The 26,386-nt window shown below is 34.6% G+C and overlaps 1 protein-coding gene across 5 annotated transcripts in view; it reads right to left on the reverse strand.

The window, feature by feature from the left end:
• ETV1 (ETS variant transcription factor 1) overlaps positions 1 to 26,386 on the reverse strand; it is an 85,697-nt gene that overhangs the window by 6,021 nt on the left and 53,290 nt on the right. For 4 of the 5 annotated variants that reach the window (XM_045564056.1, XM_045564055.1, XM_045564057.1 and 1 more), the window contains 5 exons: positions 25,530 to 25,777; positions 11,014 to 11,082; positions 9,397 to 9,465; positions 6,215 to 6,384; positions 907 to 1,008 (listed from right to left, as the gene is read on the reverse strand). In XM_045564056.1, the coding sequence (XP_045420012.1) occupies positions 907 to 1,008; positions 6,215 to 6,384; positions 9,397 to 9,465; positions 11,014 to 11,082; positions 25,530 to 25,777 (658 nt within the window). The remainder of the gene's footprint in view (positions 1 to 906; positions 1,009 to 6,214; positions 6,385 to 9,396; positions 9,466 to 11,013; positions 11,083 to 25,529; positions 25,778 to 26,386) is intronic. The other variant, XM_045564058.1, reaches the window with a different exon arrangement.

Below are 26,386 nucleotides of genomic sequence, written 5' to 3' on the forward strand. Positions count from 1 at the left end.
TTAGTATAGCTTTTCTTAGTTTGTCTATGGTGATACAGAATATGCTGCAATCTATAACATGAAACTATGTTCGTAAACCCCAAAATAAACAAAGGATATATAATAAAACTGTAATGTTCCAGTGGATAAATCATAAACTTGGTTCACAGTGAAGGCAATTAGATTTGAATACACATGTGAGGCTGAAGGGTGTAATAGTATCAAATATCCAAATGTTTTATCTTTATTTATTATTTTCTTCTAAAATTTTATAAGTGTAATTCACTTGTTTGAGTTCTGCTTTTTTTTTCAATTTAAAATATTATGGAAGTTCATTTGAAATAAAATATATTGAACTTCATTTTACCAACTACATAACAGCAAATATATATTTTTTTAATAAATGGTTTAGGATGTTAAGCTGTCAGATGATACAACTAGGCAAGATTTCAGAGAAGAAAAAAAATGTTTTTACAAATGAGAACAAGAAATATCTGAATGGTTTAAGAACGAGAATAAGAAAAAAAAAGGTAAGAATTAAGTTAGTCTAAAGTTTTTTATTTTCATTGGACTCTATAAATAAAAGCACTTCAAAATTATATAATTGTGGAGAATGCAGCAGAATAACAACTTCTAGAAATATATAGATGCAATATTAATACTGAAACCACCTTTTTTTTAACCATGTACAGCATAGTAGGAACTTCCAGAAAGCCCATTATTTTGTACATATTATTACACATTTATCTACAATGTCCATGAATTTATAAATAGAAAGGCTTATAATACCAAAACCAAGAGCTAAGCATTTGTTAAAATGAGTGAAAACCTTGCTTCAGCAATGCAATGATATGTGGCTTTTAAAGTATGACGTGCAGATTAATGCGCAACATTTCAATGAATTTTAATGCTGTATTAGCTGCTCACCTTTTGCATAATTCCCTTCTCATAGTAATAGCGGAGTGAACGGCTGAGTTTATCATAGTTCATAGCTGGCCTGTTTTTCTGAATGCCCCAACGCCGGGCCACCTGCCACCAAAACAGAATTACATTGTAGTGTTAAGTATTAATTTGTCAGCATATTTCACAAAAATTAATTAATTACTTCCAAACCCACCAAAACACGTCCAAATCAAAGATATAAGTAAAGTATCAAAAGCTATTGTAATCTGAATTTCCTGTGTCCTGGTTCACTTTTTAAACCAGGCATGCAGTGATCATTATGAAACATCACAATAGAATTCTTTGTCACTATTGTTTTGGACACAAAATTAAATGGAAATAAGGGAATGTGTTTACAACAGGGACGAACAAGCTGCAATTCACCAAAATGAGGCAAGTTTTCCATTCTGAGATATGCTGTTTTTTCCTTCATTTTTCAGACAAAAACTATACATTAAAAACAGCTTAGTGATCTCTTTGTAAAGATGTTTTATTGAGGTTATGATCAATCAAAGAAAAAAGATAGCCTCCTCAATAATATATAAAAGAGTGAACAAATGGCAATGTGTGTAGCAGAGGACACAGTATACAAATTAATAAACTGAACTACAAATAATTTTTATTCCCCGAAGCAGCATCAGAATAAATTTGTAGCCAATGCTAAATGGGAGAATTAAACATTCATTTAGAGAACAGTAATTGGATGCTAAAAATAAGAAGGAAGTGGAAAAGGTCATCATGTATGTGAGTCCACAAACAAAAATCTCTAAAGCAGAATGTCTACTTTGTTGTTTAGTAAAACAATCTTAGAGCTTTTTATTATGTAGCTTTGGAGGAGCGATGTGTCTGATTAAGACAGAGTTCTTCAATAGAGCTTTTAAAAAAACCTCCTTCCTCAATGTATGTATGTGTATATACGTCCCTACCTCATCCCCACCCCGGGCTAGCTGAAGCATGATACAGGATAGCATAGCCTGCTTTTGCTACCCCAGCTAAAGTCACTTGCTCCTTAATTTCCACTTTTTTATTAGTCTGAGCAGAAACTGCAGCTGTCATGCAAACGTAGGCAACTCCAGGAGAGCATTATCTAATAGTAACCAGTGTGTTCCTTCATTTCCATGAAATTCCAAGTTGTTGCTATCTCACATACACTAAAATAGAATGCTTCTCAAACGGATCATTTTGTTTCTCTTCACTTTATTAGCAATAACCTTTCTCCAGGGTTGTTTCTTTTTGTTTTAAAAATACAGATCCTTGCTATTTTCTCCCTCACTAATTTGTATTCTCTGAATGAAGATACAACGTACTTTAGTCACATGCAGCAGTCTGCTTTCTTAAGAGTAGAAGGATGTGATGTAACAGGGACAAGATTATATATTCAAGCAGACAATCACGGTGGCAGGTACATCTTATTTTTCCAAAGATAAACTTCATTTTAATGTAAATGTTCTGAACAATAGTGAAATGAGAGGTGGGGGTGGCAATAAGAAATAGAAGCATTTTCTAAATAAAATGTCTTTCAAGAACCTAACAATGGGCATCAGTGAATCTTTTATAGACATGGTAGCTGAACAGCATGCAAACCTGGAGGGGCTATGAAAATAAATTATTAATATCTCATTAAATTAAACAATAATTTCTGAATACTTATTCATTTATAAATGATTCCTTTTTAGAAACTCAACAGGATGCACCGAAAAAATAAAATACTCTCAACAAACTTTAAGGGAATATTGTGGAGGTCTCTAGGGGAGAGAAATACGATTTTTAATGCCATAAAAGAGTCTGACACTTAGGATGCCAGTTGATTCTCAGCACCGTGGGTATTAGTAGACATTTTAAAACAATATAATGTATTTTTAGAGTTGTTTTAGTGTCATATTCTTTATCAAGTTGAGGGAAATGGGACATTCACATAGGACCCATCCATCATCACTGTATCCAGCACCACTGAAAACCAAAGCATGATTTTCAGTATGGAATGGGAGCGATGGGGGGAATACTTCCAGTGACTAAAGTGAAAACCTAGGCTGTTAGTGAGGACAGTAAAAAGGTGACGGCACTATGGCATTCACCCTTTTTATCAAATGGATAACCAGGATGATGTAATAGTTCAAGCATTATTCAACTTATTTTTAAAATTCGTGCCTGAATATGTAACAGTGAACCAGAAACCATACTCAGAGCCTGGCCATCAGACTTCCTGCTAACTCTTTGAGCTTAACAAGCTTAATATCATCAGAAGACTTAGTTTTACACTGAGTCCTATAGATGCCTTACTATGTGAAGAATTATTTCCTGGAACAATTCCCTAGGATTCATGATGAATTTGAAAACAACATCTAATTATCTCAAATATATAAAAAAAAAGAGATTTTGAAGATTATGTGTTTGCTACAGTTATCCAAACACACGGAGCAAATAATCAGTGCAGGTCTAAAGTCTCACTCAGTATCGTTTTAAACTTCAAGATGAAATATAAATAAATGGAACCCAGGAGTAATTACGACAGGGTGGCTTCAGAGACATGTTTCAAGTGTTGCACTGACAGACACCCAAGGAGCTGCTAGGCAGTAGAAGGAAGAAGATGACCACAGGGCACAAAGGCTAAACAAATTTCACAAACACTTTCCCAAGAAGAAATTTAAACAAGACACCACAGTCATTGCCTGATGGAAGTAATTGCAACAATGAGCAATGCAGCGATCAGAAATGGGATGTTTCATTTTGAACAAAAGCCTTAGGAGACATTCAGTCCTTATTGCACAATTCCCATTGAGTTAGTTATTATTTGGAAATGGTCTACTGACTCTGAATTACCCAGTCTTTTTTTCACTTTATAAGTCTGCTACAAAAAAGTTGTTTGAATGTCTGTGTATGTATTTCTTCCCTGCATGTAAAAATCACAGAAATTCAGAGTTTGGTGGAACTCAATGGTCATCTAGTCAAATCTTCTACTTATTCAAACTTGATCATCATAAAAGTCAACAGTGGCTACATAAAGAACTTAATCACTTGCAAAAGAATTTTCACTCTTCGTAGTGGTTCAAGAACTATTGACATAATTCCGTAATATTCCCTATCTTAAGAAATATTTGGCAAAAATAAAAAATTCTGTTTCTGCTCAGTTTATTTTAATCACAGGTGGAGGGAAATAACTGTTTAACTGATACAAATCCCTGTTGAATGTCCCCATTCCAGCATGAACCAACTCTTGCAGTGATTATTAACATCTTCCATGAGGTGAAGAACATACATTCCCATCATGCTAAAGGGCTTTTAGATTACTTTGTTAAAGTGTTTCTGGTTTTAATTTGTTAGTGTTTCCACATTTTTGTGGTTCTTTCACTTACATGATTTAAGTACATCTACAGAAGAACTAATTTTCTTTGACAGTTAAATTAAGCTTTAAACACACTGCAAAATTCAAACACCAAACATCATCTTAGATAATGGATATTTTCAAATTTGGATACTGAGCCCTCAGTGTGTATGTTTGGTGTGGGACAAGGGAGATACTGCAAAGCTAAACCCTAGTGCTACTCAAGTATTGATATAAACCGAAGTAGACTTAATTTTGAGTTAACCAGCTCCTCTTATTTCATACTTTTAATGCATTCCGGAGTCAGATCATCTCTTAAATTTTAATAAGTGATGTAACTTTATCTTCTGGACATCAAATTAGGGCATATTACCTGATTATGATTGAATACATGGTTTAATAAAGACAGAAAATGTAAGATGGATGGGCCCAGCAGCTTAGGTTGTGGATGTCCAGTGTATATGAAACTAATCACTTTGGGTTCAAAATTTTTTCAAACTTACTTAATCTTTCCATATTACTGAGGCTTAGATCCCATCGCTAACATAATCAGTCACAGGTATGTTAGCTAAAAATCTCCCATTGCTATTCTGGCGGATATGAGCTAAATTCAACTTTAACAGTGAGACAAAAAAATTCATATAATAGTCACCTTTCCACAGAGGTCCAAAATGCTACTGATGAGTTATGTTATAGTAACAATAGTAGCCTTAAGCCTAAAGCTAGTCCTAGGAAGATAAAAATTGAACTGAGAAATGGAAATACTCCATTTGTATGTGGGGGAGTGGGATGGAGATGATAGTTGAACTGTTGGTTCAGACTATGTTCCATTTATCCCTACAGTATTATCTGTTTGAGTCCTCTCATTTTGGTAATTTCTTACGTACTAGGGCAACATTTTAAACTTCATCCCAACCTTCCAATGAGGTGTACACAGTCCAGCTGACTCCAAACACATTGTCACTAACGAAAGGAAACCACATTTCCATCAGACCTATTGTCTCCTAAAACTGCGGCCCCCAACCCCTGGGCTGCAGATCGGTGCCAGTCTGTGGCCTGTTAGGAACCGGGCCACACAGCAGAAGGTGAGCTGCAGGCAAGCGAGCGAAGCTTCAACTGTATTTACAGCCGCTTCCCATCGCTCCCATCTCTGCCTGAGCTCCGCCTCCTGTCAGCTCAGCGCGGCATTAGTTGCTGGAAAATAAGCTCAGAGCTCCCACTGATTCTGCATTATGGTGATTTGTATAATTATTTCATCACCTATTACAATGTAATAATAATAGAAATAAAGTGTACAATAAATGTAATGCACTTGAATCATCCCCAAACCATCCCTCAACCGCCGGTCTGTGGAAAAATTGTCTTCAATGAAATTGGTCCCTGATGCCAAAAAGGTTGGGGACCGCTGTCATAAGAGACACTTAAGGACTGAGAATTTTCAGTTGTGGCCTTGGCATGCCTTTATCCCCCACAGCTGTTCCTCACCCATCTTCTCTTGCACATGACTTTGGTCCCTAAATGCTCATCTCAAACCCGCTTGACAAAATCCAGATTATCCAAATAATGACTGCTAATTTGAAAGAATAATTCCTCCATCTCCAGATGTAGTTGAACTTTAGCAGATACTCCTCCTCTCCCCTAAGGACCATAAACCCTCCTGCCTCCTGCTCTAACTTAGTTGCTCCATTAGAAACTTCTCAAGCTGGGCATTCTTGAATAAAGGCTTAAGCTAATGATGCTCTGGTTGACTTTCTTCAAAATCAATTCTGTAGGATTGTATTCAGCTGAAAAGAATATGCAGTACACTGCTGATTTCAAATGTAGACATGCTTTTTTGCTGCTTACATGCTAATTCAGAAATTTTCTTTAAAGTTTTAAAATTTAAAAAATATATTTTTGGTATATTAAACATATCAGTTTCTTTGCATTATAACAAATCTGAATTTTCTAACTAAAATCTACAAAACTAACCTCTTCAGGCTCAATCAACTTAAATTCCATTCCTCGGCCAGTCCAGGCAATGAAATGAGAATTTGAAGGGTCATCCAGAAGAGCTACCAAAAACTGCCAGAGCTGAAGCGATCCCCGCCGCTGGTACGTGGGTCCTTCCCGATACATTCCTGGTTCTTGTTTGATGTCCCCTGAATTAAAAAGTTTTAAAGTTTCTTTTATTAGAAAAATTATGTTATTTAAATAAAATTTACATGAAATCAATCACTAAAATGGTTAAACCACCACCACTTTATGGGTTTCTATGAAATATAATGCTCCCATTAAACAGGGATTTAACGTAGTTAAATGGTTGAATATAAACCAGCAATCTATACAATCTTGCAGGCAATGATATATAACACACACAGGTCAATATAAACGCACACAGGTGCAGAATAAATCCCGTGTCAATATAAAGGACACACAGATGTCATTTATTTACAAAAATTTTATATAACTATCTTTATAAAATTGATTTCTTTAGAAACCATAGTTGGCAATCACACTTCATTGCTGTTATTGTTAATGCCATTATTCACTGCTCTAAGCAACACTGAAGGCGGGTAATCAATTTTAAGTTCTGGGAATTTTATTTGTACAAATTAAATTCTATAAACTACAACCTGGAAACACCTCACTGACTTGCAAATGACAAACTATTGAAAATTTTAATGCAAATATTTCAAAGAAAATTTAATAAAATATAAGACAAATACAATAAGGAATCTGCACTTTTATAAATTAGAAAAGTCTTGTGGGTAATTCGGGGCAAACTGGATTACCGTCGTACCATCTTTCCTCTACACTACCACTTTTTCAACTGGCAACAAACGAAAAATCCCTTCTTTTTTCTTTAACTCCTGTTTGTATTTCACTCACTTGAATTTAGCTTGCTATTCTTTTTCCTGAAAGTCCAATTTAAAAATGCATACATCAGAGCTTTCTGTGAATGTATATTTTTAAGCAAGAAAAGTTTGTGTTGCATGTATTTGGTATTGATATATGGTGTAAAAATCTGTTAAATAGATTACAGCAATAAAGTTGTTAGAGTTGCAATGCTTCTGGTATAAATCTGGTCATTTATTTTGATTTTACAAATGTGTATATACATACATATGTATATATATGTATACACACACACTCAGCTTTGTGACTTTTGATTATTTACTTCTATCTCCAGCCAACCATCTTAAAAATATGTGGAACTGGTGACATTGGGGATGGAGTATATACGGTCCTACACGTATATCACTGTTAATGCATAAATCACTCCTCTTCATTTAAGAAACAATTCAGACAATATATTCAAGCTGATCTAGTCACATTAAGTGTGAATTATAAAAGAGACTAAATCACAAGCTTTCTAAAACTTTCCTCTGTTCAGTAGAGAGAAATATCGCTCTTAAAATAGTTACAGAAAGAGCAACACTTTAAAAACTGAAACCAAATTTAAAAAAGAATTGTTCAGTCAATAGCTGCTAAAAATCATTGTACTGTTTTGGTCTTAACTTGATATTGATTTCAGTGACATGTTGATTTCAATGACAGTTTTATTTATCTGTTTTTCCTTCTGAGATTCACAAATTTTTTTATGGGAGTAATTGAGAAGTTATACAGATAGAGTGAAAGACTTAAATTTTATAGTCTCTACATTGCTTCTGCCTATAAATGTGACTGATCACACTGACCGCGTAAAATGAAAAGATAACCCCCTCATTTTTCTTTCTTCTTGTTTTCCATTACCTATAAAATACAAGACAAATACTATCTTGCAGTTTTAGTATAAAATTGAAGAGTATTTAAAATTCAAAGGGAATAAATAATCAAGGCAGCTAGTTTCCTAAATATTAGTATGACTGTGGCAAGCCACACTCATCATTCTGAGACTTTTTTTCCTTTAACATGCCCTTACTAATTTTCAAGATTTCTGAAAATATGAAGCTCACCAAAAATGAAAGAAACTGATGAAGGTTATTCCAAGAAGTAGAGGCTTCCTATTTTGGCTCAAGAGAAAAAGCTGTATTTTAAGTATTGTGATGTTCTGCTAATGATGCTAAATAATATAGTTCACACCTCTGAAACATAAAGCTTAGAAATAATACCTATTGTAGAATAAGACTCAAAAAGTGACCCCCATTGAGGTTTTGACCCCTGGACCTTGAATGAATTGAGGAATTTAAAGGGAGGCTAAGGAAGTATATCTTCTCAAGACTTTCCATTCCTTCTGAGAAGTAGTAAAAAGCTCAGGACCATAGGGGAGTCTTCAAGCAACTAATTAGAGATTGAAAAGCAATCTGAGCATGTACTTTGCTGTTTAAATAATGACAATTAAAAACTTCTGAGAGCTCCCAAGTCATTACAGCCATGATCCCCAAAGTTTGTGCAATCAGCTAATCAGAGTGCCCTGCTCATTTCCTGTTAAACAATCAAAGCAGGAAATACAGAGACTTCTTGGAAGAACCACTAAATCAATTAACTGTTCACTTTTTACCCAAGCTTCCTAATAGATGCCGACTTTTGCCACCTTTGTCCAAAAACAATAAAGATTCTAATTTGATACCCTTTTCTAAGATCTGGGAACTTTCCATTGCAACATCGAGTGCTAATAAAAAGATAATGCTTTCCTAACCCCCTTTTAAGCAGTTACAAAGTAATGCTACAATAGCAATGTACAGTATCTCAGAAAAAAAAAAAAAAAAAAAGGAGGGACTAACAATCACTAACTAAATGGGCAGTTATGTTGTTCCTGTGTTCCATAATGCATCTTTTCACAAACAATAAAAGAAAGGAGGCTGCATTAGTCATCAGCGCATCCACAGTAGCATGCGTTCTGCTCTGCTTTGGATCAGCTTTCAATAAATCTCGAGTAACAAGCTGCATGTGCTCAGCAGAAAGCCCCCTCTTGTGCTACACAAAGCTCAGCAAGAATGATGCTCTTTGGCTATATTCCCCAAAATGGTCTCTCTCATAAGACAAAACAAAAAGGTTTCTTAATAGGGAAAGGGGAAAGACAAAATTTGTAATAAGTTTAGCTAGAAACAGTGCATGATAAAGGATGTGCATAGAAATCTTTAAGTAGGGGAATCCATTGTTTTCAGAAGAGGCAAGGGTAATCATTCCTTTCTACAACATCAAACCTTGAAGCACAGTGAAAAACCTACCATCGAATTTTTCTGGGACAACACAGGTGTCATCATAAAACTGCCTCGGGCCCTTTTCAAACATACAGCCTGTGGGGGAAAACAAAATACATTTATTCCTGAGAGAAATGAAGCTCACAAACACTTGAAAATACAAACATTAACACAAAAATTGTGATAGAAAATGACTCTGCCACTTTTCAGCTCTTTGACCCTGGACACATTGTTTAACCTCTCTACCTCAGTTTCTTCATCCATAAAATGGAGATGATAGCTCTTGAAGAGTTTTAATCCCTTGCAGGAATTAAATGATTTAACATATCAAATTTAGAGTGTCTTCTCATACACAGTGATATATAATAATATATTACTACTGACCCAGGCCAGAGCTCATGCAAACATTGAAAAACCTTGCATTTATAATGTATCATTTACTTCTTCAGTTTTGTCTAAGCTTCATTATTCAACAAGAAGAGAGGGAAATCAAAGTGAAATACTAATATTTATCTTGCGTTATTACCCTGAGGCTCTGAAAGAGATTCATTTTATCCCCCTTACTACCTTATAGAAATATTTAGGTAGGTTACCTTTCTTTTCTTCAATAAACAAGATAGTGAAAAACAAAACTTCCCTTTTTTTTTTTTTTTGCTGTAACATAACTAAGTCCTTAGAAAAATGTAAAATATATTCACAGCTTTTCACAATCATTTTCTATCCCAAATATCCTTGACTGTGGACTTTATTCTAATTGTTGTTAGCTTTAATTACCAGGAATAAATTTCATATAGTTTAGTCACAGTTTTATTTCTCAAATGTATAGGTCTCAATGGTGGGTGCATAATATTAACAGCAGCGACAATAATTACATTGCATTTGTGCAAGACTTTTGGTCTCACACTATGCTTTAAACTTCTATTAATATCATTTATACAAAATAACCAATATTAGACCTAGCCTAAAAGAATGTATCTAAGTCAGTCTTACTGAAGAGACATAGAGTGTTTAGGGCAGGAACAATACATATATTTCCAGAAATTCTTTAATGGGGATTATATCTAGATAAAAACCATTTTTATCGGTTACTTTGCAGGTACCAAATTCCCTTAAAGCGAAGCCTTCCCACCACGGTTACCACAAACACATCCACAATAAAAACCTCTTCTCTAGCCCTCTTATGTGAAATTTTATTCTTAACAATTACTTGTCCAAAAAATGTAAAACCCAGGAAATTTAAAGGTTAAAACTTTTAAATCTACTGTGTTTTACTTCAAAACTATTAGTTAGTTCTGAAAAAGCAAAACCGAATATTCCTTGAAGATACATTTCAGTAGAGCCCTGTGAAGGTGGGCTAATCGATAGAAAGTATAAGTTTAGGTTTAAAAGAATGTGATTGTTGGCAAAAAAGAACAGAGAAATCCACTTTTCAGCTGGTTCTATGCATATGGCTCATGTAAATACAAGATATCATGACTTGAAAAATCTTCCTTTTACTTTAAACAGATCATTTTAAAACAATGGTTTAGGGAACATAAATGATTTCTTTCAAAGAATATAATAGTTAATTAAGTGACCACAAACTTGGGATGTCTGATTATTCTAAAAGATGTGTACAAGGAATTTCAATGATGGAGAACTTAACTTCTGTTCTGCTGGGATGAGCCAGGAAGCCTTCTTGCCTCATATAAATGGAGTGGCAGCTAGGCACTTCTGAAAGAGGAAAACAACACTGGTCAAAGAAGAGTCTGGAGCTGAAACTGTGCTGTTATCAATGGACAGGGTGCAGAAGGAAACGTGACAGAAACTGACATGAGTCACCATGAAGGGAACCTGTCAACATGTAACCAATATTTCAGGCAGAGCACACAAAAGAAATGGAAAAGTGAAGAGTTTATATCATGGTGAATACCGACTCTGTTGAACAGGCATATGAAATCAAAGTTTTACCCAAATCAACTTTGCTAAATATTGGCCCAGACAGCAACCCCACATGAATATGATGGTGTCTTTGCAACAGTTTCATGAGTTACAAATATGCCTCAGAATATTTATAGAACAGATTTGTATATCCCATAGTAGTCTATGTACATAGCAAAAGCATTTAATATCAATTACATTTAAAGATGGAACATTTGGAATATTTAAAATACTATAAGTTGAAAATAGTGTAAATTATGATCAAAAGTTTTACCATATCATGCCTTCTTTACAGAAAGTATTATGCAGTACATAATTTTGACCTTACAAAAGGCAGAGTTAACGTCGTTTCCTGATACCTGCATTTATAATAGGGTTGCATTGTAGTTGATCTTTTGGGTTACCAAATAGTTAGCAATCCATTTTAGCCCACCTTTTTAATTAATGGTACTTCATATTAATTTTTAATGTTATTTTGATTTATTGCCAGGCATAAGGTCCCTCAAAGCAGCTGGGCCTGGAAGGGACAGTGCTAATAACTCTGCCATCAGCTCAGCAGCTGCGTGGAGGCTAGCATTTTGTTGTACCAGTGTTGACACCCTGCCACAAAATACTTTTATTGACTGCTGCACACCTGCAGTGTGGCTGTAAAAACAGCTGGCTGGCTCTGGAGGCAGCTAGAGGAAAACACATAGGCTAAATTCTATTACATATAAGTGTGACCAAATGCAGTCTTTTCTTCCCAGAGGGGGAAAAAGGAGGAAGGAAGGAAATACAAACATTTCAAACATTTCTGAGAAACCCGCTATTCAAATTTGAAGGAACACCTTATAAAAAGCATTTTAACATGATACAAAATTAACATAATCCTGGAAAACTAGACAGTTGACATCAAATATAAGATTTGACGGATAATTTCACTAATATGTATCTACTGAAAGAGCTGATTTGTTTGTTGCTGTATTTACTCTGTAAAATTATTCTCAATTTCTATTAATCTATGATATTTTAAAATATATCAATTTAAAATTTGCAATAAATTAATAACTTATATGAGGCTAACACCAAAATCTCCATTATAATTCCAAAGGCCTAAATTGTGATCTAAATTCTAAAAAAAACAGTGAATGCCAATTTAGAAAAAAAAAATCATATATGGGAATATAATTGTGTTTTTGCCAATTCCTGATACTATTTATTACATTACAATCTACAATAAATAAAACTAACATCTAGCTCTTAAAATTGAGACACTTGGCTAGCATTGTTTAAATCCAGTCTATCCTTAAAATTGGTGTCCTTTATACAATTCAGAGAAGCCTGAAAAAATATGGCTAAAAGGAGTTTATTCTCATAAAGTAACTAAAGTCATGTTATCCTAAAGTGATATCAGTTAATTTATGACTATCAGAGTGGGTCAGACTCTAATCAAATTGTAGAAACATTTCCAAAGTGATTATTCAATCAAATGACTAACATGGTTAATTAGGAGCCATAAACATTGCTCTGAAGTTCATCAAAGTAATGACTTGCCCAGAAAAATTACTGCTAATTAAATTGCCTGCTGCTTTCATTTCTACCTTATCTAATAAAAAATCCAACCAATGAAGTTTGGCATTACATTTTAACTTTTTCTAAATGCCCGACTAAGATCCAAACTAGCTAAGTGGCTACTTCAAAGGCCAATGTTTTGTAGCAGGGAATGGAGGCATTACATTTGTATTCCCTTGTGTTTTTTCATGAAGAAAAGTTACAAAATTCAACAACAATAATAAGCTGCAGTTTAGCCTATGCAACAATGTTAAGATGACAGCATATTTACACTGTCTCATCATGCAGCCATGGATTATAACTTTAAGATCGTTAGTACAACACAGTGGTTATATAATCATGCCCCTTGTCATCTAATAGACCTGATGTTGAATCTCAGGACTGACATTTCATGGGAGTACCCCATTGTTATTTAACATCTCAAATTCTCAACCTCATCTGTAACTTGGGAATAACAGCCATACCGTTAAAAGGTTTGCTGGGAGGACCATGTGGGGTTAGTCACGTGCAACATTTCACACAGTATATGCACACAGTAAGAATTTGATATATGGTACTTATTAAAACTAGAATCTATTTTTAAGTGATCCTCACAAGTATTTAAACTGAGTGAACCACAGTAAACCTAGAGATAATTATGTATCTAAATAAGTTATATTTGTATCTTAATTTGCTATTCTTAAATCACATAAGATGGCTGACTTATTGCTTATTAGTGTTCTTATTCTGGAATTTTCTTCACAAATCTATTAGTTTATGATAATTAAAATACACTGATTTAAAATTCATTATAAATTTATCATTTGTAAGGTTTAAGCCAGAATCTCCAGTAGATTGTTTAACTATAGGGGTGCCTCTTTTAAGCTTCTTTTTACAATATTACCCCCTAAAGTCAGGTCCTAGATGACTTTGGCTTAAAAAGTTTCAAATTCAATCTAAAAATTGAATTATGTAAATTTAATTTAAGACAAAGAATTTTATTTATTTCAAAACTTGTGGATCAAAGACCTCTATGACATGCTATTAGAACTGGCCAATTCAGCTTCCAGAACTTTAACTGCCTATAATTTGTTACAGATGAGTTTATGGTGATGAAAGCTGATCTAATATGCTGCAAAAATTCAAAGGAGCAAAGCACTGTTGTCATTTTAATGCACTGGTCAATGTAGGGGAAGTTAAGAAGAGTAAACTAACACTCCAAACTACTCGATTTGATTAGCCTTAACCTTTAGTAATATTACTAAAGCTCTTTTCAAATTAAGATATGCAGGCAAGAACCTTAAAAAAAAAATGTGGCTTTCTCTGTCTCTTGATTTGCATTTTCAAGCTGTGCTGGGAAACATAATACTGATTTGGGAAGCTTTACCAAGGGTTTGACCACTAAGTGCAGTTTGGAATTTGCACATGTAATGCTGCTAGGCACTCTGATTTGCATATTTGCTGCCCAGTAGTACAGAATGGTTTGTCTAATCTTCCAGGAGCTACAGAGACGAAAGATTAGCCATGATTGTCTGAGATAGCTCTACAGAGGTGGTTAAAATTGCTTTGCTATCAAACAGTGTGCAACCTGGAGTTATTTCATATTATAAACTCTAAATAAGCAGAGAAAACAAGTCTCTTTCATTCGAGGCTTCTGGTTAAATTCCTGTAGCAATAAGCAGTGTGTAAGTTAAGCATTGATATCTCTAAGATTAGACAAGAATTCCCAGCAAAACAGCAATAAGTTTGATGTTGTACTTTAATGTGGTTTCGCTTTCATGTAAGTATACAATGCAAAGATAGATTGACAATACACTTGACTCACTCCTTGTGGAAGTGATGTGACAAAATTCAAGTCCATATAAACTTGTATATTGATGATGGCAGAAAATGTGGCATATTAAATATCCAGTGGGAGTCAAAATGTATATGTAAACACACATCTGCAATTATTATGTACCCAGTAAAAAAGAGTGTGGGTGTGTGTACTTCAATGCATACTTCAGAGTTTCAACTAGTTTTTCGAAAACGAAAACATATATCTATTATGTAAAAAAATATTGATTCATATTAAGATCTAATGACACCAATCTCATTTAAGAAAGATGAGCATTAAGACATGTCTTGCCAATGTCTTTTCTGTTAAACTTAGTACTTTACTGTTTTTTGTTTGTTTCTTCTTATTTCCTGGTAATTTCACAGTACATGCTTAAAATCCAAAGGTTTTCTAGAGTGTATAAATAACATGAGCTTCATGAAGATGCATTTAAATGCAAATGCATCACATACATGCTTTTAGTCTGCTTTTCTACTTGTCACATATAAATTTGATGTAGTCCATCAAGAGAAATATACTTTATAAAGTTTCCTTGAAAAGATGCTAATGGGAAGAAAGTCTTTACACCCATATGATCACTCTACTATAGAATAAATCTAAGAGTAATTATAATAACTCCGAAAATAAGGCCCAGTATTAGTATACCTGAATTCACATGAGAAAGAAAACAAGTGTGATTGAAAAAAAAATTAAGTTTTATAAGACCTATTTGCTGTTAGTTATAAAACCCGATGTGAATATAACATCTTATGTTACTGAACCTCATGTGTAGAAGGCAAAAAGTTGGAGATGGTTTAAATCTTAAGAAAGGAGTGATGAATTTAGTATTACCTCATTCACACTTAGATGGGATCTTTCTCTTCAGGGTTTTCAGTAAACTGTGAATATAAATGATGTAAAATCTGCAGAGATATTTCTTTCACAATAGCTCAGATGTACTGAATTTACTGTTGATAGACTTTAAGTACAGGGAGAGAACTATGCTAGTTTTTATAAGTCTACAATAGCGTTTACAAAATCTTAAAAAAATAAAAAACAAAAGAAAAAAGATAGAAAAAGTAAAATAAGTGAATGCAGTGATCTGAATTCAGATGCTTTAAGGCTACGTAGTGTCAAATAACAGGATAGAATTTTACCTACGAAATCACACATCTGGGTTTTTTTTGAGACAGTATCCCACACAAATTATGACCAGATCCAAACAGGATTAGCCTATATGATCTACTAGGCTCACAATTTTACAAGTTTTACAAGTCTGTGATGGTTTTATTAAGCTGAAGTTAAAAATAAAGTTGAAGTGATAGGAAACATAAGCACAACTGTAACTTTGAGTATTTAACAGATATCACCAGATTTGACAACTAACAGAGGCTTAAAAGAAAATACGAGAAAGGATGCCATTAGCTGCCAAAATGGACCACAGAAAAATTCTGAGACAACAGGTTTTAATGTTAAGTTTCAGTCCTGATTTTCTCCCCTGCTGGAATCTACATAATTTGAATAAAACACACCACCAACATCCTTGCCCTCTCACTTTCTTCTCTCCTTGGATCACACAACATTCAGATGACTTGTTCTATTTGCTTTGAACATGAATAATACTAGTAAGAAGTTCAGCATGAACGTTTCCCTATGTCAGAAACAGCATAACAGTACCTCGCCAGACTTGCACAGTATGATTGCTTTAAGAGTATCTCACTTACTTTAAGTTATTCTCTAGCTTCAAATAGCATATTGTTAATTATTGGAAATAATAATGGCATCTTATTAAAGGACTAGCAGTCTTTGAAGAAATATCTAGACAAAATAAAACCGTACCGACGGAAATCCTTTATAATTGCCTACACCCCTAATATGTGCAGTCACTTTACAAACATAAGCATATTTAATCCTTGCAAAAACACTAAGAGATGGGAGCTATTAGCCCTTTTTTATAAATGAGGAAACTGAGGACAAAAGAGGTTACAAAATGTACTCAATATGGCACAACTAATACACAGATGTCAGGCCCAGGATTTAGTATGTTTCCAGTGTCTTATTTTTTAGTGCTAACAATAAATAAAAACAGATCATGCAGATGAAGCAGTGAACTGTAGTGATCCACACACTAAAAAAAAAAAAAAAAAAGTTATCAGAATGGAGAGTTCACAAACAATTCTCTAAATTAAAGAGAATATTTAAATAAATAACAGTAACACATGCTTGTCGTTCTTTTGGTTTTGTTTTTTGATTCTTTTTATATTTATCTTTGAATTACTTCTCCAGACTGTATTAGAAACCACTAAAAAGAAACTACACACACACACACACACACACACACACACAGAGGCACACCCACACAATAAAAACAATAATCATTTATGTAATCTGACTAAAATTCCTTGAAAATCATTTCAAGTTATTCATATCCTAGATGAAAATATTTTATGAAATAAAATGTCTCCCTTTTCCTCAAACCTACTAGTTAACTCACTTAAGTGCAAAAGTCCTTTTAGTGTAAAAAATTCCATAACTATATTCTAAACCTAAAAACATATACTCACGTATATACATATGCTTTAAAAATGTTATTTTCTTCCTTCTTTTGTTCACATTCCTGAAACACACAGACACACACGAAGACATCCAAACATTCACCTTTAAACTGTCTCATTTAATTTCAAATCTCCGTTCCATTTATAACAACAGTTGTATGTGCATTTCACCCACTTGCCATAAGCAGTTCTGGGCCTAAGAGTCCTGGTTGTTTTATTTAAAAATAAAAAATAAAAATCCCACACTATAAATGTACACTCCACCCCCTTCTAATTTCCTTTTTCCAAGTTAGTCCAACTCACAAGCAGATTATCCCTCCCTTCCCCCTTTCCTGCCTGTAAAATCCAAGTTAGACAAACACTGTGAGGCTGAAATGACATATTTGAATGGAATTCAGACCCACCAGTTCCTGTTTATGTTTCTGATTTGAGAATGTTGTCTTCTCATTCACTATACATTAGGAACACTGCGAAGCCATAAATAGTGTCGGGTTACAGGCAAGCAGGACCAATGAGCATTAATCATTACTTCCAGTCAACTGGCAAAAGCAGCAGCTGATGGAACACTACACCCTTCAGCTCTGTATAAATGGACATTCCAGAGAGGGAGAGTGTGTGTGTGTGTGTGTGTGTGTGTGTTTCCTTTCAGTCTCCATTTTATGAATGAAACTCTGGGCTCTATAGTGTCCATTCATGTAAGAGAAATGCTTACAGGGCTCTGCCCCTAGGGATCAATCAGTCATGGGTAAAACTGATATGATTGGTTTAAGACAGCGTTCAGCCTTCCATTAGTGACTTAAAATGCAATCCCTGTCCATTTGACCTGTGGTAATGCATAAAGAGTAAATCCAGACTCTAGTCTCAATTCTCAAATCAAATCACTAGCCAATGCCACTTACTGTAACTGTAGATTTAGGGCATATTTAAGTATTTCTTAGAAAAACTGATACAGTGGACCAGAGTACCGGTTTGGGAGATTTGCAATTTTAACTCAGAAAGAATGAGGAAAACCCATATGAGACACGCTAAGCAATAAAAAGCAAAAGTCAAATTGCGAGGGCAATCCATGACCTCTATTATCCTCTATTAGAATAACAACATCAATTAGGAAGACATCACTGTCACTTTTCACAACTGAAGCACCAAAAAATCAGAGATTAAGTGATCTACTAGTCCACAAATCACTGGCTGAGTAAAAGAAAATTATCTTTAAATGTTAGAGAAACAGATAGGATGTTAACATTTGCTAAAGAATCAATAGCTCATTCTTTAAAGTTCCCAAGTGATTCTCCACTTGAATTTCTTTAAGCAACAGTTGTAGAGTTAGGAGGGGAAAAATGAGCTGCCATGTTCCAGGAGAAAATGTAGCCATAAGTAAATGATGCTTTGGAATACAATAGGGCCAATGGCTGGTCTTTGGGAGTGTTACATATCAGGTACAAAAGGCCAAAATACATGAAACCATAATCATTGCTGCACTGGAAATTATACTAGAGCTGGTAATACTTAAAAACATCTAGAGTTTTTAGAGGGAAAAAAAAACAATTTATGAGCAATTACTGAAATGATTTATGAAGAGTCAGTCCTATACTGAATAGTGTTAAATATATAATGTGTTTTATCAGCCATCTGTAATTTGGTCCTTGACTGCAGAGGAAAGAAAACACTTCTTCCTTCCAGTGATGTGAAACTATGTGGGAAAAAAATTTACAGTCAACAGTCCCTGTGAATATCTCTAAATGACTGATGATGGGACCATTATCATGCCTGCAGAAGAAGGGAAGAGGAGAAACATAAAAATTGCCTAGTCTTTGAATTTAGAGCATTGAAGAATTGTCTACTATGTCATTATGACAATTTCACATTTAACTTCCAATTTATAATATCTAGCAAATAAAGTGGTGAAGAATAAAAATAAATTTATGGCCATATTTTGGAGCTCAAACTTGACACAGGTAGGTGAGAAGATGACCCATATACTTCACCATCCAGAAAAAATATAGAACAGAACAAAATCACTGAAAAGGGAACATATATTGAATTATTACTTCCTAATGTATTTTTTCTCCAAGGCTTTAAAAAAATTCAGTATTCTTTTAGGAATTACTCTTTCAAGAGGTTCAAAAATATATAAATAAAAGATGATGAAATGAACCTGAATATTCTCAAATGCAATATCTCACATTTTAAAACATTTTAACATGTTACATAAGTTTCTTTATTCAATATGTTTAAAGTCTGACAACCCTAATACATGGAATACAAGTTTATAATCATTAGGAGCCAGATATAAAATTCATAACAGATTGATTTGAGAAGTTATGTTCAGTATCTATGCTGAAATAACTTTTTTAGGTGTCAAGAGTTCTAGATACTGTGGTTTTCATAATTTTAGGCCTTCCCCTTTACTTATATAAAATAGAGGCAGGACTCAAGAGAAGACTGTTGTGGTTGCTCAGAAGAGGTGAAGACATACAGTGGCCAGAACTTGGTAACTCTTCCATACTTTTTAAGGGACTATAAGTAGATAAATACTATCCCACTTCCTTACCCCCTTTAGCTATCTAATTACAATCCCAACTGTGTTACAATTTAAAAAATGACTAAAATATGAAAAATAATTTCTTTAATGTAAAAACACTGAACTATAAGTGACATCTGAATGTTCAAGAGGGATAAATCATTGATCATGGTGGGACCTTCCATTTTGGAAATAATGAAACTTTCTAATTTAGGGCAGGCCTGTGATATTCAAAGTAAGTATCAGTTCCCTTTACTTTCTACCCTCTGTGTTTCATTTGACTCTAACTAGCATCTTTCAACAGCTTCCTTTTGTAATCACTACATTCCTTGTATTTCCTGCACAATATTTTCAGTCGTTTAGATGTGCCCCAATTGTTCAGAAAGAGGTAAGAAAAATTTATTAGAAAATATTGTATGAGGTCAATTGTCCTAGAACATATATCTCCTCTTATAAATAAATAATAAGGATTTTTTTTTTTGAGACAGATTATCACTCTGTTGTGTGGGTGAGTGCTGTGGAGTAAGCCTAGCTCACAGCAACCTCAAACTTCTGGGCTCAAGCAATCCTCCTGCCTCAGCCTCCCTTGTAACTGGGACTAAAGGTGTGCACCACCAAGCCCGGCTAATTTTTTTCTATTTTTAGTAGAGACGGGGTCTCACTCTTGCTCAGGCTGGTCTTGAACCCCTGAGCTCAAGCCATCCCCTCCCACCTTGGCCTCCCAGAGTGCTAGGATTACAGGTGTGAGCCACCACATCCAGCCAAGAAAAATTTTTTAAAGTAATATATTTCTGAGATATTGCTATACTAATAGTAACAAATGCAATAGTAACATTTTGGAAATAAACTACTGGGTAGTTTCAGCCTTATGATTTTTTTTTCTTTTGTGCAAGTGAAATCAGTTGATTGAGGCTCTTATAAATCATCTTCAAAGACAAAAAGCACTATTTTTTTGTATTTTTATATGGCTGCACAAAATAATCATGTCATTCTTGCTCTGTTACTCAGTGATTTCATCATATAACTGTCACCTTAAAACCATATTATAAACTCTGCAACAGGAAGTCCAAGCAGTGCTTCCTGGAGGCAGCAGTAGGAATTACTCCCTCACTTTCCTAATTGATTAGGATGAGCATCCACCAACATAGCAAAACACCGCATAATGTTTATAACATAAAAATCTTCCTCTCTTGCCATTTCAGAAACCCAAGGGAATTTAAATCTCTTGATTAAAGTGCCAGCTTGGGTCTATGTGAATACCAGATATATTTGTTAGCTCTGACGGATGACAGTTAAACATATTCCAGTTTTAACATATTTAATATGAGGTAAATATTTTTCAGTATTTATTTCATCATTTTTCTGCCTGCACATAATTTTTCTATGCACTAAGGGCAGATAATCATTCTCTAAATGTACCAGCTTTTCTATTGGCTTCTGTCAAAGCCCTAGGGTAAGAAAGAAGTATATGGGGGGTTTGGCAGGGGTTGCTGCAGTAAAGAATGGATGGATTTAAAATGAGGAAAGGAAGAGATGCACCTTATTCTTCCAAAATAGCTTTCTTTTACATCTGTTTTAGGCACTGCAGTCCCTCATAGTTACTTGTGAAGAATGGAGTGAGTTGACAAAAGTTTGAAAAATACTATTCAAGTTAAGTTGTAAACCACTGAGCTATCCAAGGATATTAAGAAAGAAAGAGTGAAGTCTGATTAGAAGGCTCAGACAAACCAAGTTCATGTAATCAAAGAATTTTAGAACTGGATGGGACATTAATTTGGAACTTTTTCTACTAATCATTATTTAAAAAGAAAATTATTTCTTTTTTAGAGACAGGGTCTTGCTCTGCTGCCCAGGCTGGAGTGCAGTGAGGCAATAATAGCTCACCGCAATCTCAAACTCTTGGGCTCAAGCCATCCTCCTATCTCAGCCTCCTGAGTAGCTGGGACCATAGGTTACAGGCCCACACCCACCATGCCTGGCTATTTTTTTTTCATTTTATGTAGAGACAGAGTCTGGCTATGTTGTCCAGCTTGTCTGGAACTCCTGGCCTCAAGCTATCCTCCTGCCTTGGCCTTCCAAAGTGCTGGGATTATGGGACTGAGTCACCGTGTCCGGCCAATCTCAATTCTTCACCTTTTATGAAGTTTTATTTTTCACAGTTTATGGTATATTTTAAAAAAGAAAGTAGAAGGCATCATAATCTTTATATCATTTGAGGCCTCTATTTTTCTACCTCACAGCAGTAAACACCTAATAATTAGAGTAAAATTTGGGTGCTAACATGAAAGGTACTCAGCCCAAATTAGGGAAAGCACACATGCTCTTATTTCTCTGGATCATGTAGAACTTTTAAAAAGCACACAAAACTAATCAGTCTAGATTATAACAAGGAATTAATAATATATGTAACAAATTGTAAAGTATTTCCCTTTATTATGAACGATTATACAGAAAGACAAACCATGACGTGTGCACTAAACTGAGAATTAGAAAATCTTGATTTTAGTTTTTCGCTGCTTCACAATATATCTGTGTAACTGATGGCAAGTTACATAACTTGTATTGAGCCTCAACTATTTATCTGTAAAACCTGGGTGGGGAGAAGGAATTTGACATCGGTGAGGTTCAGGAGCTTTCAACAGTATGAAAATTTAGAATTCTATGAAACATCTATTTGTGTCAACTTCCCAATTTAAAATAGTACCAACAATATTTGTCACCTGATAAGTATTACCTGCTTCCAAATTGAAAGAAGGCCTCATCTGTGGTGGCAAGAGTGACCCTAAAAATCACAATTAAAAAATGCAAAAACATTTTCTTCGGCAAACACATGACGCCAGGCTCTCTCTCCTTTCCTCCACCTAAGCTCAAGGCACGTGGTGCTTTCCTTCATTTTCTTATTTCAGCCACCTTCCTCCTGTCCCGGAAAGTTCTTCTTTAGCCTTCTACATTACTCCACCACGTGGCTGGGAAGCATCTTTAAACTAATTAGAACAATAGAAAAGGCCTCAAGGGCTTAAACCATCTTTCTAATATATTACCCCTGCAACCCAAACCTAGTTTAAGACTTTTAATACCGGACAAAATGCCAAGGAACGCAGTACTAATGTTGGGATTGCAAGTACTGTGGGGAGATGAACATGAATCCCACCAATTAGCATTATAAATTTTGCCTCCCTCATCTAAGGCAGTCCTGGACACAAACTAATAGAAAGTCATTTAAGCTTGCAATGTATGAGACTATAATATTATCCTTCACTTAGCATTCTTTTCACTTATAGGACTGATGTGATTAACTTGGACACTTGGCTTATTCAACTCTAAATGGGTGAATATTTTTTTAAAATAATACTTATCCTGTCTGGTTAGGAAAGCAGTACATAAGCATTGTTAAAATACAAAGCCCTTTACAGACACAACAGAAATCACCTATGCATCTCTCAGTATTTTTTTAGGATAAATTCCAGAGAGTGAAATTACCCCATCAAAGCATCCGAAAATTATGTGCTGATATTCTCCTAAGTCAAACTTTACTTTCATGTGCCCACTATCCCCCTAAAATAACACTACCGTAAGATATCAGAAAATAAAATAAAATGAAATGAAACAAAATAAAGCAAAATACCAACCAAACAACAAACATATACAACTCTAATAAAATATATTGCTATAAACATCTAAAATATCTGCCTCACTGGGCATTCTGAACTTGCAAAACCTCATACATGGGCATGAAAATAGCCATGACTCTATAACAGTGGGATATTGCATAAGGGATTCTGCATGAAGCAATCCAAATGTAGCATTCAACACATATTTAACCCTTTTTATGTGGTCACTTGTCCATAAGGGTAAGAAAGAAAAAAAAAATCACACTGAATTTAAGAAAACCAACCAACAACAACAACAACAACAACAACAACAAAAATACTGTACTGCTTTGTGCAGCACTATTAGGCTAGAAAAGAGGAGAAGGAAAGAAGAAAAGCAGGACAATAGATGTATTTATTGTATTGGATCTTTTAGAATTTACTATCAAGATAGAATCGTGATCCCACTGTACTGGTTCACCAAATTGGCCCTAATTATCTATTTCTCATCTCCTCACTGTCTTCTGATCCAAGTATTCTCTTCTCCTGAATAAAAATTTCTACTCTACTAACATAATATTGTGCATTTTTTATCTTAAATATATGGCAGTTGAAATTGCATTCCTATAATTATAACTAATAGACCTTCAATTTCCCTTGTCATAATTAATGTCAGGCTGTATTAGAACACAATCATGCTGCCTTTTCCCTTACAAGGCTTCTTTCATTTTCACAACATTCATGGTATATTGAAATAAGCAATAAAGAGTTCTAGGAGCCCTCTGAAAGGATAACCTTTCGATCATAGATGCTGAGTTAACTGACTTTGAAAATAGTTTTTGCATTGTTTTTAAGTCAACTATAAAATATTTCTCAATGTGCTGTTTGTTCAAGATCAATGAGTGAATAAAGAAATCAGTGATTCAGTGATAAATACATTTGATTTCATAAAAGATTACTTAAAATACTCTCAGCAAGGCTGAAAGAACTAATAGACAATAAAACAAAATAGAGATCATACTTGTTGATTTCAATGTATGACAAATATAGATGTGTCAACTTAACTGCAGCAATTTGGTGGCCAGTAAAATAAAATACATTTTGATACCCAAAGATTAATTTTTCATAGGCCCTAGTTACATTGTTACTACATTTCTTTTAAACCATATCCAAAAGATACAACTTTACCATTTTACTGTTCATGCAAAACAGAACTGTATCCTATTGGCAATATCAAAATTAGAATTCAAAGGTGGGGTACATTTTGGCAATTTGAAATATAATTTAGAGAGGAGAAAGTAACATAAAATTAACAGCTTTAAAGATACTAAACAAGTATTTTACAACTCATTTACAAGATGTATGGTACACTTACAATGGGGATGCTCCTCATACCTTAAAAAAAGGATGTTGGACTATACATTTGAAGGTTAGGAGTGAATTTGTGCTTTTGAGGGTCAGACAGTGACTGACTCTGAAGTCCATATTATATATGGCCAACAAATAGTGCAATTAACTCTTACAGCACCAGCTCCTATATAATCTCACAGAATCCTCATTAGAATCTTTAAATCTCTTTTCCATTGGGGTTCACATATCTTCAAAAAAAGTTATACATCCTTAATATCATGCTACATATAACCATATGTATAATATAAATATGAGGAGAAAAACCCTTTCTCCTACTACTTTGTACTACTCTCTAGTTCACTGTGACAAAGCTAGGCTCTATGAATAAACCGTAAATCCATAATATGCTATTCTTCTAATATGCGAGAGTTCTTATTTATGGACCCTCAGAATCGTTGCCACCAATAAATTTTTCTTAAAGGAGTTATAAGCAATAAGTGATCCAGTTCACAAGAATATTACTTTCTGTAAATATTGCTATTAAATAGCATTGCAATGGTAAAATAGAAAAAAACCCCACAGAATCAAGAAAAAAATTGCAATGCTCCTCTCTTGGGCTAACAGCAAGCATAATTTTCTAAAGTGAACTTTTCTTAGGACTGGTTTCATTTCTGGACACTATATAAACCATCAGCTCATGCCAAAACAGTTTGATATTCCAACCTTTCATGTGTAGATTGTTTCACATAAGGGATAAAATCGGAAAGATCCCACCAAAAAATGGCCAAAAGCCACGCAATCTGACACCAACAGTAACCAAAGTGACAAAGGAGGCAAAAAGATGCCGTGAATGTAATTCCATCAAAACGTGGGCCTACCTGAATCATATGCAAAATCTCTGGGTTCCTGTTTAATCATCAGAGGAGGGGGGAAGCTTTGACTGGCTGCACCGCCAACCATGGTGTTGTGTTCATACACTGGGTCGTGGTACTCCTGCTTAAAGCCTTGTGGTGGGAAGGGGATGTTTGGCTCAGACATCTGGCGTTGGTACATAGGACGTCCTTCCCTTGGCATTGTCGGCAAAGGAGGAAAGGAATTACAAGGTTCAGAAAGCTGGCGGCGAAATCTAGGGAATAAGAGAGCGTGTTTCAGATGAAATGGTAACATGGAATACTCTTTAAAATATTGGTTCAGTTTTTCACTGTTTGGTGAACGAACACAATGCCAGCTGAACCAAAGTATAAATCCTTAAAGAACACTAGATTTCTCTTTCCTGGGTCAGTAGCACTATGCTTTTTAATCATATCATAACTTGTGTTCCTCTTCCAACCGGTCCCTTGCAGCACCATTTTAGTATATAAATTAAAGTGTACTTTGAGTAGAGAGAGAAGAGCAATGCACTATTTTGAGGAAATATATGTATACTCTAATGGCTAAAATGCACAGTTCTAAATCAACTACATAATTTACATACCTTCATATGAAAAGGGTCTCAAATAACTATATAGAAGAATGAAAGAGAAAACAGTCTGATCTCAAACTGCATCCTCTTTTAATTCTGTTATCAACCTAATTAACAAACAAACAAAAAACCTACCCAACCAAAATGTACTTATTGGTTTTCCTTCCATTACCATGAGTTACTGAGGAAGCAAGAGAGACATGACTCTTCTCAAATTGGCCAGACTTTTAATTCCTCAGCAATGTCCTAATTAACATTGTGTTCTAGTGAGAA

This window comes from Lemur catta, chromosome 11 (assembly GCF_020740605.2).
Source record: "Lemur catta isolate mLemCat1 chromosome 11, mLemCat1.pri, whole genome shotgun sequence".
Lineage (NCBI taxonomy): Eukaryota > Metazoa > Chordata > Mammalia > Primates > Lemuridae > Lemur > Lemur catta.